This window comes from Xenopus laevis, chromosome 2L (genome assembly GCF_017654675.1).
Source record: "Xenopus laevis strain J_2021 chromosome 2L, Xenopus_laevis_v10.1, whole genome shotgun sequence".
NCBI classification, from domain to species: Eukaryota; Metazoa; Chordata; class Amphibia; order Anura; family Pipidae; genus Xenopus; species Xenopus laevis.
The window spans coordinates 2,679,273-2,697,792 of record NC_054373.1 but is presented as its reverse complement, the minus strand read 5'-3'; the positions used below and the strand labels follow the sequence as shown (position 1 = coordinate 2,697,792).

The following is an 18,520-nucleotide window of genomic DNA, read 5'->3' as shown; positions in this document are numbered from 1 at the left end:
TTTTTTTGCCTTTACATGTCCTTTAAGGAGAGAGCACAAAAACATATTAATAATGTAATATCCAAATCTGAAACTACTGTAGCTGGTCATTTCTCAGAATGTGCCGCAGGGAGTTTGAATCATTTTTCAATACAGGGCATTGAGAATGTCTTGAATAAGAGAGGTGGAGACTTAAAGGAACACTATTGCCCCAAAATGAATACTAAAGCAACAGATAGTTTATATCAAATGTTGCCCTTTTACATCTCTTACCTTGAACCCCCATATAGTGATGGTCTGTGTGCTGCCACAGAGATCACCAGACCAAAAATACTGCAGCTCTAACTGTAACAGGAAGAGATCACCTGACCAGAAATACTGCAGCTCTAACTGTAACAGGAAGAGATCACCTGACCAGAAATACTGCAGCTCTAACTGTAACAGGAAGAGATCACCTGACCAGAAATACTGCAGCTCTAACTGTAACAGGAAGAGATCACCTGACCAGAAATACTGCAGTTCTAACTGTAACAGGAAGAGATCACCTGACCAGAAATACTGCAGCTCTAACTGTAACAGGAAGAAGTGTGGAAGCAAAACACCGAACTCTGTCTGTTAATTGGCTCATGTGACCTAACAAGTATGGTTTGCTTGTGTTGTGTTGTGAGAACATGAAATGTGTAATGCTGTAATCCATACTTGTATTATTATTATTATTAACATGTATTTATATAGCGCCAACATATTGCGTAGCACTGTAAAGTAACTGTGATTATACAACTACATCACATGAATTACATACATAGAATATATGGAGTAACAAACATCACAATCAATACAGGTACAAAGAGGTGAGGAAGGCCCTATGCATAGGCATACAGTCTAAAGGGAAGGGAGTAATACACAAGGTGTGGGAGAGGGCAAGATCGAAGTAAGTGGGTGAGAAATGTGGTGTTGTATGTGGTGTTGCGTTTGGTAGTTAAGCAGAGTGAGGGTAGGCTTCTCGAAAGAAGTGCGTTTTCAGAGATTTTTGAAAAGCAGAAAGGTTGGGAGAAAGTCGGACAGATCGTGGGAGAGCGTTCCAGAGGAGGGGTGCAGCCCTTCAAAGTCTTGAATGCGAGCATGTGAGGAGGTAATGAAGAAGAGTTGAGTAGCAGGTCAGTAGAAGGAGCGAAGTAAAGCGAGTGGGTGAGTAAATAGAGATGAGTTCAGAGATGTAGGGTGGAGCAGAGTTGTGAAGTGCTTGAAAGTCAGTGTCATTAATTTGAATTTGATTCTGAAGGTAACGGAAGCCAGTGCAGGGATTGACAGAATGGCGAGGCAGAGGATGAGCGGTTGCTGAGGTGTATGAGCCTCGCAGCAGTGTTCATTATGGACTGGAGAGGTGACAGTCTCTGGAGGGGGAGCCAATTAAAAGAGAGTTACAGTAGTCTAGACGCGATATGATGAGAGAGTGAATAAGAATTTTGGCAGCATCTTGGGTGATAAATGATCGTATTTTGGATATGTTCCTTAGGTGGAAGTGACATGATTTAATAAGTGACTGGTATGAGGAGTGAATGACAGGGCAGAATCTAGGATAACCCCAAGGCACCGGCCTGGGAGAGGGGGTGATAGTGGAAATTGTAACTATGATGGATACTTCGGGGATGCTACTGGTGTTTCTTGGAGGAAAGAGAACCATTTCAGTTTTAGAGAGGTTTAATTTAAGGTAGCGTTGCGACATCCAGGTAGAGATAGCGGACAGGCAGGAGGAGACGCGAGTTAGGAGTTCTGGGTTGAGATCAGGAGATGAGAGATAGATTTGAGTATCGTCAGCATAGAGGTGGTAGTGGAAACCATACGAATTTATTAATTTGCCAAGGGAGGAAGTATAGAGGGAGAATAGTAATGGTCCCAGGACAGAGCCTTGTACTTCAATAAATACTTTTTAAATACAACTGCCTATAGGATTAGCTCTTTGAGTGCATACCCTACAAACAATATAGAGTGTTTATCTTGTTGGCAAACGCTGGCAGATATTAAGTTGCCCAAGAAAGTTTATTGGACTGTAGGTCTCGTTTCAAGAAACACATAGGAGCTCATTCTTTTCAGTTGCTACATTTGCCCTGAATGCTATAGGCTCATATTTCACTCACCTGGCTTCAAATGCAAGAAGAATTGATTATGCCTCATGCCTAGACTGATGCCTATGAGACTGTCACTCATATACTTATGAGACTATTACTCACATGCCTATGGGACTGTCACTCATATACCCATGGGACTGTGACTAAGATGCCTATGAAACTGTCACTCAGATACCCATGAGACTGTCATTCAGATGCCTATGGGACTGTCACTCAGATGTCTATAAGAATGTTACTCAGATGCCTATGAGACTGTCACTCAGATGCCTATGGGACTGTCAATCAGATGTCTATTGAACTGTCACTCATATGACTATGGGACTGTCACTCATATACCTATGAGACTGTCACTCATATAACTATGAGACTGTCACTCATATACCTATGAGACTTTTACTCATGTGCTGATGGGACTGTCACTTAGATGCCTATGGGACCGTCACTCAGATGCCTATGGGACCGTCACTCAGATGCCTATGGGACTGTCACTCAGATGCCTAAAGACTGTCACTCAGATGCCTATAGGACTGTCACTTAGATGACTATGAGACTGTCACTCAGGTGCCTATGGGACTGTTTATCGGACACGATCAACACAAGTTTAACCTGATTATTTGCAGAGCCAGAGAAAGAAACTGCAGAGCAAAATTAAATGTTTATGCTCTGTTGCATCAGACTTGGCACTGTACTGTCACTTGTACCAATAATTCAGTTTTAGCAGTTAAATTAAGGTTTTAATTTCCAGATAGGATCACTACAGTCACTGGGACAGAATGTTCTGTTATACAGATAGCTAGAATCTCAGCTGCCATAAAGCAGGACAGGACTGCTGCTTACAATGGGGATCAGATAGGATCTGTGCAGCCACTGGGACAGAATGCTCGGTTATACAGATAGCTAGAATCTCAGCTGCCATAAAGCAGGACAGGACTGTTGCTTACAATGGGGATCAGATAGGATCTGTGCAGCCACTGGACAGAATGCTCTGTTATACAGATAGCTAGAATCTCAGCTGCCATAAAAGCAGGACAGGACTGTTGCTTACAATGGGGATCAGATAGGATCTGTGCAGCCACTGGGACAGAATGCTCTGTTATACAGATAGCTAGAATCTCAGCTGCCATAAAGCAGGACAGGACTGCTGCTTACAATGGGGATCAGATAGGATCTGTGCAGCCACTGGGACAGAATGCTCTGTTATACAGATAGCTAGAATCTCAGCTGCCATAAAGCAGGACAGGACTGCTGCTTACAATGGGGATCAGATAGGATCTGTGCAGCCACTGGGACAGAATGTTCTGTTATACAGATAGCTAGAATCTCAGCTGCCATAAAGCAGGGCAGGACTGTTGCTTACAATGGGGATCAGATAGGATCTGTGCAGCCACTGGGACAGAATGTTCTGTTATACAGATAGCTAGAATCTCAGCTGCCATAAAGCAGGACAGGACTGCTGCTTACAATGGGGATCAGATAGGATCTGTGCAGCCACTGGGACAGAATGCTCTGTTATACAGATAGCTAGAATCTCAGCTGCCATAAAGCAGGACAGGACTGCTGCTTACAATGGGGATCAGATAGGATCTGTGCAGCCACTGGGACAGAATGTTCTGTTATACATGTAGGGCCCTATAGGGATACAGGCCCTATAGAGTTAATCTTTTCACCATTTCCTTGGGTTATTGGGTAGAATCCCTTTTACAGAATAACCTTTACAGTGATAGGCTGAGAGATTTGATGACACTGCTCTGACTCACTCCTATATAGTGAGTGCAGGGAGTGGCCTCTTCCTCTTTTGCCTCTGGATGTGATTCCAGCTGGATGTGCTCAGGGGACTGAGTGCAATAGGCCCAGAAGAAGTCATGTGTCCAAGTCGGGGAGCAGGTAACCCCGTGAATGAGGAACAGATATACTAGGGCAGACTTGTCATAGTCTCTCTAGGAGAGAAAGGCAGAGAGGTGAGAGAGAAAGAGCAGCTGAAGCTCCAACAAGGATTTGCAGTAAGGGAGGAGCTTCCCAGAGGCTTTATGTGTTGCCTCCAGTCAGGGACCTCAGTGAAGAGGGACTGTAGGGTACAAGCTGCTTCCTGACAACTTCCAGGAGAGAAAGGTTGTACTGCATTTGCCTGTGTACTCTCTGTGTGAGCCTGCCTTGTTCTGTGTGACCTCTCAATAAGCTGCTTTCCTCAACTCCTGCGTGACTACTGAAACCTGTGCTCATTTGCCCTTTTTGGCATAATAAACCGTTCCTGATTGTTAAGAACCTCCTGGCGCCCAAGTTGTTTTTGTGTGCACAGTAGCCTGTGGGGGATGTAGTTGCACTACACCATAGAGGGAACACTTTCACTTAGCGAAGGCCCTGCCCTGGGTGTAAGTCGCGTGTAACCCGTGCTCTAGTGTTCTAGCTGGTGAATTAACCCCGAGTGGCCCAAATAGGTGTTACATACAGATAGAATCTCAGCTGCCATAAAGCAGGACAGGACTGCTGCTTACAATGGGGATCAGATAAGATCTGTGCAGCCACTGGGACAGAATGTTCTGTTATATAGATAACTAGAATCTCAGCTGCCATAAAGCAGGACAGGACTGCTGCTTACAATGGGGATCAGATAGGATCTGTGCAGCCACTGGGACAGAATGTTCTGTTATACAGATAGCTAGAATCTCAGCTGCCATAAAGCAGGACAGGACTGCTGCTTACAATGGGGATCAGATAGGATCTGTGCAGCCACTGGTACAGAATGTTCTGTTATACAGATAGCTAGAATCTCAGCTGCCATAAAGCAGGACAGGACTGCTGCTTACAATGGGGATCAGATAAGATCTGTGCAGCCACTGGGACAGAATGTTCTGTTATACAGATAGCTAGAATCTCAGCTGCCATAAAGCAGGACAGGACTGCTGCTTACAATGGGGATCAGATAAGATCTGTGCAGCCACTGGGACAGAATGTTCTGTTATATAGATAACTAGAATCTCAGCTGCCATAAAGCAGGACAGGACTGCTGCTTACAATGGGGATCAGATAGGATCTGTGCAGCCACTGGGACAGAATGTTCTGTTATACAGATAGCTAGAATCTCAGCTGCCATAAAGCAGGACAGGACTGCTGCTTACAATGGGGATCAGATAGGATCTGTGCAGCCACTGGTACAGAATGTTCTGTTATACAGATAGCTAGAATCTCAGCTGCCATAAAGCAGGACAGGACTGCTGCTTACAATGGGGATCAGATAAGATCTGTGCAGCCACTGGGACAGAATGTTCTGTTATATAGATAACTAGAATCTCAGCTGCCATAAAGCAGGACAGGACTGCTGCTTACAATGGGGATCAGATAGGATCTGTGCAGCCACTGGGACAGAATGTTCTGTTATACAGATAGCTAGAATCTCAGCTGCCATAAAGCAGGACAGGACTGCTGCTTACAATGGGGATCAGATAGGATCTGTGCAGCTACTGGGACATAATGTTCTGTTATACAGATAGCTAGAATCTCAGCTGCCATAAAGCAGGACAGGACTGCTGCTTACAATGGGGATCAGATAGGATCTGTGCAGCCACTGGGACAGAATGTTCTGTTATACAGATAGCTAGAATCTCAGCTGCCATAAAGCAGGACAGGACTGCTGCTTACAATGGGGATCAGATAGGATCTGTGCAGCCACTGGGACAGAATGTTCTGTTATACAGATAGTTAGAATCTCAGCTGCCATAAAGCAGGACAGGACTGCTGCTTACAATGGGGATCAGATAGGATTCAGACATGAATCACACACGATTGTGGTGAAGTGGATGTTGTAATTTCCACAATTGCCATCAAAATGATGTCTGAGCCACTGTGGAAAGCATGGTGCTACTCCAGCTTGAGGGTGGTTCTAACTTCAGAGTTCCACTGTGTGAGCAGGACATGAGTCTTGTCGTGGGTGCCACCTGCCTGTATGTGGCTGCTTAGCAGTGTCAACCTATTAACATCCCAAAATCTCCCCCCACCCACTTACCACTGTGGACTGCTCCTCTCTCATTAGAGCAAGCCAAGGTGGATTGGTGGTAGCAGAGAGGCTAAACTGCTATTCCCCCCCCACCCAACTACTCCTTCCCCTGCAGCTGACACAAGGTGTTGCCTAATTCTAATTCCGTCCCTGTTTTTCATACATATATATACTTTATGTCGTGGGGCTGAGGGACTGTTTGTTTAGGAGGCTGGGTTCAAGTCTGGTTCTCTATATATTTATTGAAGGTGTAACAGCTATACATCCCCTCCAGGGTTACATGTACACATTAGAATGAATATTATCCCATGTAAACATATCAAACAGATCTACTCAGACCCAACTACTCTTTATAAAGGGCACGTGCAGTGTTAGGTGATACAATGGGTGCAAATCGGTAGCATTAAAAACATATGGCACAAGAATTGCCGCAAACGTTCCTAGCAAGCGCAGAGATGCTGGAATTCTGGGACAAGGCGCTGGTTTTTGCACTTTGGAAACTCTTAGTAAATGAGGCCTTGTGACAGATCCCTTTAAGGAGAAGGAAAGGTTAAAACTAAGTAAGCTTTATCAGAAAGGTCTATATAAATACACCAGTAATTCCTCAAAATAATGCTGATCTGAGTCCTCTGTCAAAAGAAACAGCACATTTCTTTTCTTCTATTGTGTACTCATGGGCTTCTGTATCAGACTTCCTGTTTTCAGCTTAAACCTCCAGGGCTAGGGCTTGAGCATGCTCAGTTTGCTCCTCCCTGCTGTAATTTGAGCCCAGAGCTATGAGTGAGCAGGGAGAGACTCCGGCAGGAAGTGATGTCTCACAAGCTAATATGGCAGCTGCTATCCTAAACAAACAGAGAGCTTCTAGAGCTGTATACTCCGGTATGGAAAAGCATTCTGCAGAATAAATATAGTCTTATAACTTGCACTACTGTGGCCAATCTATTGGCAATAAACTGCCTTGGTCGCTTTCCTTCTCCTTTAATGCTCTACTAACACTTTCATTGCGCCTCACCTTATCCAGAAGCACATCCTGCCACATGCGAAAGATATTTAGGAAGCTTCTGTCTCTTGTAGCAAACGATGTAAAGAAGAGCTGTGTGGAAAAGGTAAGAAATCAGTCTCCATGCTGCAAACTCACATTATATAGGGGCAGATTTATTACGTTTTAAATGGTAAATTTGAATTCAAATTTTCAAGAATGTGCACAATGTAAATAGAAAAGCAAGAGCTTATAGATTACCAAAACAACCATATAATCTGTGCTGCAAACAACACAGGCATAGCAAGATTTCACCTGCACCGTCTGTCCGTGATGATATCCTGATGAAGGGAGGTTGTACCCCCCGAAACGTTGATATTGGTGGTGTAAACAAATAAAAAGAAGGGACACTTTCCACACTGCAGAAATTTGTGTGTGTGCGGATCCATGAATATAAAGTTGCTGTTGCTGAGGGACCGTGGTCAACGGAAAACCAGCACCACTACTGCAGAGTGAGTAAACTCCGGGTGTGCGGTGTATCTATTACATAACATAACAGCCAGAACACTACTTCCTGCTTTTCAGTTCTCTAACTCTGAGTTAGTCAGTGACTATAAGGGGGACCACATGGGACATAACTGATCAGTGAGTCTGTAATTGATCCTCAGCATTCAGCTCAGATTCAAAAGCAACAGTTATGTCCCATGTGGCCCCCCTCAAGCCACTGATTGGTTACTGCCTGGTAACCAATCAGTGGAAACCAAGAGAGCTGCAAAGCAGGAAGTAGTGTTCTGGTTATTATGTTACACATCCAGTCACTCCAGCCTTTATACATTACATTTTTGCCTAACTAACTATATTAGATACATTATTTATTTTGCACAGCCTATCTATTTAGCCAGTTTTTATTTTCACACTGAACTATTCCTTTAAAAAAATAGGGCTTCTTGGCTATATGAATCTGTTACATTTGATCAATGAACCTCCCAAACATGGAGATTCCAGTGTTTTTGTTTAATGCTCTGTCTGATAGACCCTTGATCTCAGTTTCTCTGGTGGGCCCTTGATGCCCCAGTCTGACAGTGGTGGTTTATTTACTAGTATAACAATGAGAGTGCTATGGGGCACAAGTACTTCCCTTGGTGCTCACTTAAGAAGCAAGTTGTGCTGTGCTAAGGCATATTATATAACATATTAATAATACATTCATCATAAAATGATCTCATGACTGTTTGTCGGGTACACAATCAAACCTATACCTTTATGCATCGTATATAAAAACTAAGGCTGAATGATATTATTTAGTACTACTCTGCTGCTCCCTATTGGTAGCCATCAGTCACCACCATCACATAATCGATCCATATGTACACTACGGGGCACATTTACTAAAGTGTGAATTTTCTCTTCACTTAACTTCACCACAGTTCACATTACTTTGCCAGGTGAATTTTAAACTATCTCCATATTTACTAAAAAATTTCACTTTTTCAAGAGAATTGTGGTGTTTTCTCCTGGCGAAAATTCTCTGCGAACATTCGCCAGTATATTTCCCCCATACAATAGTAGCAGGGAAAATTTTCCTTGACAAATGTTCGCCATGGAGAAAAGTAGCAGGGTAAGAGCAATGTTAATTGCGATTTAAAAGTGGCTGCTCTATCCTTATAATGGGAGCTCACCAGTCTGAACCTGGAGAAATACACTTTAGGGAAAAGGGTAGCGTTTGGACATTGATAAATTACCGGATTTTCGCTGGTGAATATTTACTGGCGGAATGGTGCTAAGGTTCTGTTAGAACTGAGGTTTTTTCGCTTGTGAATTGTCCTCTTCGCCATTTAGTAAATAGTCGATATTGTGGTGAACTGTCTTTTTCTGCAAATTTTCTTGAAACATTTTGCCCTTTAGTAAATGTGCCCCATGACTTCTAATGTAATCATTGAAACAGCAATGTAACCTATTTAAGAATCGTAAGTAACCTAACAGTAAATACATATTTCATGCAGAAAAAAATATTTCCAAACAAACAAACAAAGTGGTTTTAATATAATAATACAATAATACTTTATCTGGCTATACCTACTTTTCAATCTCAATATTTACTGCTACAAACTCCAATCAAATCCACTCTGGTTTTTACGCTTATTTATTACATTTTCCCGAAAATTTGCGGTAAAAAAAAATCAGATTTTCATGATTTTTTCATATTTTATCATCTGATTTTCAAGATTTTTTCGGAATTTTCACCAGAAAAATACAAAAACTTCTGGGTATTGCAAGAAACCCAGCGCACATGAAAAAATCATTATGACCTCTCCCATTGACTTATCTGTAACCTTGACAGGTCTGAGATGCCGGATTGTCAGATTCTGACTTTTCCATCCTTGGGGTTTAATGAATTCAAAAAAAATTGTGATTTTTTAACAGTCCGATTTTATTAAAAAAAAAAATCATGAATTTTTTGTGATTTTTGCATTCAGAGTTAAGTGAATAACCGCCTTACACTGAGAGGCAGATTTATCAAGGGTCAATTAGTAGATTAGAATTTTCAAGTGTCAAAATTCACACATAAATCCCCTATTCGAATGTGAGATTTATCACATCTTGACCATGAAAACAGTCCTAATTTGAATATTCGCCACCTAAAACCTGCCGAGTTCATGTACAAGTCAATGGCAGAGGTCCGTTGAGCTGTTTGGAGATGTTAATTCCCTTCCTGACATTCAAGGGTTTTTTTTGGTGAAAAACTCAAGTCATACAAATCGAATATGATTCAAACACTATTCAAATTTTTGGGTCAGAACCATTCGATCAAATATTAGCCATTCAATTTTTACTTAAATTACCTCCCAGTCTAATTGTATATTCAAATGAAAAAAATTCACATGAATTCGAAATTTGACCTTTGAAAAATGGGCCTCCGCATGTATGTACAAATGTACAATTAGTTTATTATCTAGGATAACAAATAGATCATAGCCATTCTTTTATACACAAACTATGAGCAATAATGTAGGTTATGCTAATAGTCACACCACTGTATGTACAGGAAACGATATGTACAGGAAACTATATGTACAGGAAACGATATGTACATCGAACTATATGTACAGGAAACTATATGTACAGGAAACTATATGTACAGGAAACTATATGCACAGGAAACTATATGCACAGGAAACTATATGCACAGGAAACTGTATGTACAGGAAACTATGGTTCTTAGTCATTATTATTGTCAGAGCAGTGGCAAAGTACAAGTGCCTTATGTATGGTGTTTATCCAGATGATACAGACTTGTAACCCAGCACTATACATAGGTGTCTCATAGTTATTTCAACATCACATACTCATTAATCACTTAACATTAATTATCCAGTTGAATCAATGTAATGAATCCAGTAGAACAACATTTCAGAATGATTGAATCAGCGGCACATTACCTTCTCGTTCTCTGTGCCGACCTGTATGGCGTTTGGAATAAGCCGAGCAGTTTTTTCCTTTGTCATGGAAGTGATATCCCGGAGCTGTAAGCATATCTGGAAAATACACAGGAGGGAACACACGGTCAGCAGGGTGGGATAAAACCATCTCAGTAAAGCTGGCCATAGATGCAAAGATCCGATCGTTCGAGTCTTCCCCATCTCCCGACCTGCCACTAACCTTCAGTTAAGTTAAGTAGTAAAAGAACAGATCAGCCCAGGTCCGGACTGGGAATCAAAATTGGCCCTGGCATTCCAAGTACACAGAGGCCCAAACAGCCCCCCACCAGCCCATTAAATAGTGACTGTCTATGGGAACTTACAGCAGCCCCTCTGGCATTTGCCAGAACCGACAGATTGCCAGTCCAGGCCTGGATCAGCCGATGTTCTGCCCCTGACAGCAATCGTACGAAAGTTTATGTCCGACAAAGCTGGTGACAGTCTCTCACTCAAAATCGTACGATCGGCAATACATGCAGAGATATTATCTGTAGCCTACAGAAATCTTTTAACCTGTCCCATCGACCAAACGACTGATCTCCGTGGGATGAAAAATGTGGGGAGGATTCGTACGATCGGATCTTTGCGTCTATGGCCAGCTTAAATCTTATTCCAAATGCAATTCATCAGTATCTGCAACTGACACAAATGATTTGTATCTCTGTAATTCAATTTATTTCGTTATTGTATTTAAAAAAAATCCTCTGCTCCTGCAAGCGCTGATGGCTTGGGCTGAGTTTGGGTGCCTAGGGCGGCACTGGACCAAATTACAGCCCTGTTTATACCATGAAGCAAGTGCAGTATATAAGGCATACAATTAGTAAGCAGTCAGCAATATCTTCTACACTCCTAAACTACCAATAACTTTGGTTCTCACCAAGTGTTCCAAATATGCCCCCTAATCCTCCATTTGTGTTATTCGTCTGCATTTTATTTCCAAACAGATATTACTGATACCGTAATATTACAAAGAGCAGGCAATCATCTGCAAGATTGAATTCTTGTTTTCTAGGCATGAAATACAAGGGAAATTCCCTGTTTAATCCCGTGTTGCTCTGTTTGAATTCACCCATGTATTATTATCCTTTGGTTTTTTAATGCCATAGGGGTACATAAATGCATTCCTTATTTCTGGCATTTTCCTATCGGTATTAAATTTAGTGCATGATTTTTAGTAAAATGATAAGTTAGGTTAAAAAAAAGACACTGGTCCATCAAATTCAACCTTTTAAGTCTGTAAATAACCTGCCTAACTGCCAGTTGATCCAGAAGAAGGCAAAACAACCATTTGAAGCCTCTCCAATTTGCCTCAGACGGGGAAAATTCCTTCCTGATGGGTTTAGTCCCTGGATCAACTTGTACTATGAGCTATCTTTACATAGTAAGTTAGTTGAAAAAAGAAACAAGTCCATCAAGTTCAACCTTAAGTCTATATATAACCTGCCTATCTGCCAGTTGATCCAGAAGAAGGCAAAAACCCCATTTGAATCCTCTCCCATTTGCCTCAGAGGGGGCAAATTGGACTAGTCCCTGGATCAACTTGTACTATGAGCTATCTTTACATAGTAATTTAAGTTAAAAAAAAGACACACATTGATCAAGTTCAACCTTTCCACTTTTTTTAACCTGCCTAACTGCCAGTTGATCCAGAGGAAGGCAAAAAAAAAAAACCATCGGAAGCCTCTCCAATTTGCCTCAGAGGGTGAAAAGCCTTCAAATAATTTGCCACTACAGATGTCAAATTTACTGGCCTATAATTGCCAGGCTGAGATCGTAATCCCTTTTTAAATATTGGAATGACATCAATCCATAGGTACCATACCAACCAATCCATAGGTACCACACCAGATAAAAGCGAATCGGAGAAAATCAGAAATAGGGGCTGGTCTAAAACTGAACTAAACTCTCTTAGAACCCGGGGGTGTATGCCATCTGGCCCTGGTGCCATGTTTACATTAATTTTTATTAAAGCTTTATGGATCATATATTGAGTCAGCCACTGACTAGATTGAGCTGAGCCATCTCTGCAGCTATGAAGTGAGCCTGGGAACTCACACTCCTCTATTGTATACACTGAAGAAATGAACTGATTTAGCACATTTGTCTTTTCTGTATCTGTTACAATCATACTGGTGCCATGATTTAAAGGAGAAACACGCATCTTTTTACTGTTAATATACTTGAAAAACTTTTTGACTTTAGCAATGGACTCTTCATTTCCTTTCTTTGCCTTCCGGATTGCTGTTTTTCAACATGTATTATAGTGTTTATGTTCATTAAATGCAGCTTCTGAATTATAGATAAGAAGAGGAGAGCACTCCAATGCTGTCAGACACTACATGTTTCGGGCCCGTAGGGGGTTATTTATCAAAGTCCGAATTTATCTCAACATGTTGTGCCAAAAACTCTGATTACATCTGCACAGGTTTTTTCCGCTTATTTATTAGATTTTCCCTAAAATGTAGTTTGCGACAAAAAATCTGAATTTCACCATTTTTTTTAGATTTTCCATCCGAAAACTCGTATTGCACAAAACACAGCGCACATCAAATAATCATTGGGAATCATTCGCGTATATGCAACCCCGACAGATCTAAGAAGCCAGATTTTCTGATTCTGACTTTTTACATCCTCGGGTATAATAAATTCTGAAAAATTTGTGATATTTTAAAACTCAGATTTTATACTAAAAAATCACGAATTTTTCTGGATTTTTGCATTTGGAGTTTAGTAAATAACCCCCTTAATGTCTGTCCCAACAGACTTGTAGTCTTTCATATCCCTTCCTTGCTAAACACCATCCAACCCCTTCTTATACCTATCTAATGTATCAGCCTGTACCACTGATTCACTTCCCAGCTCTCCCTGTAACACCCCTTTCCCTCCTCTAATCTCATTGGCTCCCACCTGTCTGAGCTACTAGTGAATAAAGCATCCGACCCTTCCTTGTACCTATCTAATGTATCAGCCTGTACCCCTGATTCAAGTCCCAGCTCTCCCTGTAACACCCCTTTCCCTCCTCTAATCTCATTGGCTCCCTCCTGTCTGCTAGGAGGAGCTACTGGTGAATAAAGCATCCGACCCTTCCTTGTACCTATCTAATGTATCAGCCTGTACCCCTGATTCACTTCCCAGCTCTCCCTGTAACACCCCTTTCCCTCCTCTAATCTCATTGGCTCCCTCCTGTCTGCTGGGAGGAGCTACTGGTGAATAAAGCATCCGACCCTTCCTTGTACCTATCTAATGTATCAGCCTGTACCCCTGATTCAGGGAGACAATTCCACATCTTCACTGTGAAGACAGATTTGCTTATTTATAAACGCCAACCTCCCCCCCACCAACTGGCTTATGCATTAAATTGGAATTGTGGTCAATTTAGCACAAGACACAGCTGAGGGGCAGCTTGGTATGAACTGGTAAAATCCTTTGTGTGTTATTTCAAAACGAAGCCGGAAAAGAGTTGCTCTCTTTATTCAAAATAAAGGCGGAAAGGATTGCTCTCTTTTTCCAGTGCTTACGTGTACAAAGCACAAACGGGCAGCCTAAGACAATTAGCAAGTGTTGCTGTGTGAATCCCAGATGAATAGGGTGCATGTGTGTCCTGCTGAATAGGCTAAGAAAGCAATAAATGCTACAGTGAGAGCTCCAGGTGAGCTGGAAATAGAAGCAACAGATGGTGTTGGGGCAACGAGAGTCCGTCAGGTGATGGGAATACACTTACATGTATCATGATGAGCAGCAACAGCCAGGAGCCGATATCTGTGCTTCTCCTATAATGCCGTCCCTTTGTATTGTATATGCTACACTGCAGCAGCTGCACAGGAGAACTAATGGCTCTATCTGCAGGATAGTGATGTGCGGGTCAGGGTTTCCCTGACCCGCAAGCACTGACCCTCGCCCACCCGCACCCGCTTCCGGGGGTCCTTTTATAGACCCGTGGCATCCCGCCGATGACATCACAATGACGTCACAAAAGGGGCGGGGCGAGCAGACACTAGAGTATAAAACAGGAACCCGGAAGTCGGATGCCGGCATCTGCGAGGTCGACCCAAACCCGCCCGACCCGCGGGTCCCGCGTCGGCCCACACATCACTAGTGCAGGACTAGTATCAAAAATCATGGAGTCCCTTATTTCTTATTAGGGGGCACAGGGGGTAAAGTCATACCGGGCCTAAAGGGGGGCCAAGCTGTGCTGCACTTTTCAAATTAGCTGGGCCCATCTTGAGAGAAAGATGTGCAGTAGTCTGCTGGAGCAGCACTATTAACTAATGCATTTTGAAAAAACATGTTTTCCCATGACAGTATCCCTTTAATCACATGCTACAAATCTCCTATTCTGTAATCTCCTCCAAATGCAATAAAATGAATCTCTGGTGGTAAAACCTATGTGTCATTCAGTCCCCCGACATCACCTGAAGTTTCTTCTTGAAGCTACTTCAGATGACTTCGGAAGATTGAAAATCATGTGACACTTTCATCCAGACAATGTCATTATTTGAATAGGCAAATTAGGGTTTAAATTTGGCTTGCTATCCAGCCAAATCATTTCTGAAGGAACTGGTGTTAATTTGGTTCACCCCTGGTGAAAACACCAACTACCTATTGAAATAGTGAATTGTTCTATTAGGTAAGTAGCACCGCAAGGCAAATGAAACAGAGGAATTTGTGGGGATATTTACTGTAGTTTCCCAGCGGAAGATGTTGCTGTGGAAGCAGAGCCAGTTCTCGGAGAGGTAGATTCGCCCCTGTAGTAAAATCTCCTTCTGTAAGGCACACGCGTAATCTGTAAACAAAAGCACAGACAAAGGCAAGACTATAGGGTTTCAGTGTAACACAATTTGTGCAATTGTTTATGCCTTTCCACTGACTGGAGCACAAGTAAATTCCACACAGGTAACACAATGGCAATTCTATTCTAGAGCAGGATTAAAGGATGGGTATAATTGTCCTCTCTGCATACAGGATTGTCGTGTGTATGTAGCACTCCATTCCCAGCGTGGTTATTAGCAAGGTTGTGCTACCACTGCTTTGGGATTATGAGACACTTTAATGGAGCCCGTGTTTTCATTTATACACAAAAGCGTGCAGTCCTTTAGCTCAAACTAGAATTCAACATGATAAAAAGAAGATTGTGTTATTGAAATCTACTTCAAAGGATTCTGTCATTCTTTTTATGATGTCGTTTTTATTTTTATTACACGGTTTACTTTGCAAATAATTCACTCTACCATATAAAATTTCATTCCTAAACCAGCAAGTGTTTTATAAGTTGTAATATTGGTGTGTAGGTGCATCTCAGGTCATTTTGCCTGGTCATGTGATTTCAGAAAGAGCCAGCACTTTAGGATGGAACTGCTTTCTGGCAGGCTGTTGTTTCTCCTACTCAATGTAACTGAACGTGTCTCAGTGGGACCTGGATTTTACTATTGAGTGCTGTTCTTAGATCTACCAGGCAGCTGTTATCTTGTTTTAGGGAGCTGTTATCTGGTTACCTTCCCATTGTTCTGTTGTTAGGCTGCTGGGGGGAAAGGGGGGGGGAGATATCACTCCAACTTGCAGTACAGCAGTAAAGAGTGACTAAAGTTTATCAGAGCTGAAGTTTATCAAGTAACATGACTGGGGCAGCTGGGAAACTGACAATATATGTAGCCCAATGTCAGATTTCAAAATTAAATATGAAAAAATCTGTTTGAGAAACTAATTTCAGTGCAGAGTTCTGCAGCAGCAGCACTATTAACTGATGCGTTTTTAAAAAAAAAACATTTTTTCCCACGACAGTATCCCACATATTTAAAATACATAATCTCACATATTTAAATACATAAAATGTACATGTTCTGTGCTCGGAATAAGATTACAGTACAGTACTGCCCAGACCAGCAGTAAAATACAAATATACAGAGAAGGAATGTTATGGGCACAAAATAAGCTGTACACACCCATCCATTAATAACTGAAGCAACATGGCATCTCATTATACTGAGATTTGGGGCTGCAGTGTACCCCAGATATGAGGACTTGATGTGTCACATTTGGTAAACAGCATCTATTGTGATAACAATCTGCGTGGCACTGAATCCCTTTACCTAATGGCCTGACCCAGTTTGGTACTTGCTTAGGGTGCCTGTTCCTTTCTACAATAACACTGAATCACCCAGGACGCTTGAAACCATCACCTTACCCAGGTATTCTCTTACCTACTATCAGTTTCTCGCTTTCTGGGAGCTCTTTGAAGATCTTCCGAAATTCCTCGCTCCTTTGTTTGTAAGTGGAGCTTGAGACCTGCAGGAAGAGAAGCAAACGGTTACAAAGGGACCCGGCTGGACTGGAATGTGGGTGCTACTAGGAAACAGCTGCGTACAAGATATTTATCAGTGGGGGCTGCCTCAGACAATCCCTCGGCACCAGTCTCTACTCTTGACTCGCTCTTCATCTCCCAGTGCAGTGTCAGCCCCTGGTTCTTTGTTTAAACCAAAGCTTGGCCAGACACAGGCACATGACTGGTGACACAAGGAACAGGCGAGTTGTATTTATATACACTCAGTGTGTCCTGGAACTTCAAGGATGAGAAATTTGCATTCCGCCTCCAGAGAAATCTGTCCGTGCTTTAAATAGCTGAGTGTGTGGCCCTAACGATGGTGGGACTAGCCGGGAAACCTGGGAAAATCTCACCGCCTTTCCCCAAAATTAGCTAGCGACAAAATAAATGAACCACTTTTTTGCCTTGGAAACATCACTTAAATGCACATTTCTTTAAAGGAGAAGGAAAGGTCTATTTACTTGGAAGTGCCAAAAGTTAGACACCCTCAAGTGATTGTATTTACTTACGTGAAACCCCGGGCCTCTGCTCCTATCAGCAGAAAAGTGCACCACGGAGCGATTGGCTTCCTTGTTCGAATTTCCCAGGTCAGACACATGCGCAGTAGAACGAAATACTGACTTCTTAGTTAAAGTCTGGCTTTTCACGCTACCCACCCACGAGAAGGAAGAAGGAGCCAGAAGCTGATCGCTCCGTGGTGCTCGCTGGAAGAACCCCTGGAAAGTTTCTTTCCTTCTATAAATCCAGCCTAAATAATACTGGGAGGATAAATGTTGTATGACATATGTATTTGCCGCCCGTGGTTTAATCCAGTGGGTTGAGTTTGGAAAACGAAGTAGCGTATGCATTCCCACCAGTGGTTCACTTTTATTGCCTGTGGGAAAGTATTTTTGATAGCTTTATCGCTTGTGGTAACACAGATTGCCATGATATTACTCGCTATGTACAGGTATGATTCCTGTTATCCACAATGCTCAGGACCTGGGATTTTCCAGATAATGGATATTTCCATAAGTCTACTAGAAAATCATATAAACATTAAATAAAGCCAATAGACTGGTTTTGCTTCCAATAAGGATTAATTATATATTAGTTGGGATCAAGTACAAGCTACTGTTTTATTACAGAAAAAGGAAATCATTTTTAAAAAATTTGGATTATTTGGAAGAAATGGAGACTATGGGGCAAATCTACTAAAGGGCGAAGTGACAAGGCTGGTGAAAATTTGCCAGACCAGGTCGACGTGCAATAGAGTAGATAGGACTTCCTAAAAAGTTAGTTGAAAAAAAGCTGGCGTCGTTTCCTTTTTTTAGGGTGATAGGCTGCAAAAAAGCGTAAAATGTTTTTGGGGTAAGCGGCTTCCCCCCTACATTTCCTAACATATGACACATAAACTATACACTGAGCTCATGTGTAGGGCAATATAACAACTCTATTTCTCTATTTTCTTTTATTAAGGTTCCCTGGACTTGTGTAATGTAATGTATTTGCTGCAACATATACGTCCATTTAACTTTATAATTTCCCGCCATATGAAAATTAGTCAACGCTAGCGCAACTTTGCTCTGCTTGCGAATTAACAATAGTGCAACTTCGCCAGCATTCGGCGCCCTGGACGCAACGTCGCATGTTAGTGAATTAGCG

At 42.1% G+C, this 18,520-nt stretch overlaps 1 protein-coding gene across 3 annotated transcripts in view; it reads right to left on the bottom strand.

Moving 5' to 3' along the window:
- Positions 1 to 18,520, bottom strand: part of gramd1c.L (GRAM domain containing 1C L homeolog) — an 84,454-nt gene that overhangs the window by 32,644 nt on the left and 33,290 nt on the right. For 2 of the 3 annotated variants that reach the window (XM_041580942.1, XM_041580943.1), the window contains exons 3-6: positions 16,755 to 16,839; positions 15,237 to 15,340; positions 10,519 to 10,614; positions 7,112 to 7,192 (exon numbers count right to left, since the gene is read on the bottom strand). In XM_041580942.1, the coding sequence (XP_041436876.1) occupies positions 7,112 to 7,192; positions 10,519 to 10,614; positions 15,237 to 15,340; positions 16,755 to 16,839 (366 nt within the window). Of the gene's footprint in view, positions 1 to 7,111; positions 7,193 to 10,518; positions 10,615 to 15,236; positions 15,341 to 16,754; positions 16,840 to 16,918; positions 17,056 to 18,520 lie in introns of those variants that run through there. The other variant, XM_041580944.1, reaches the window with a different exon arrangement.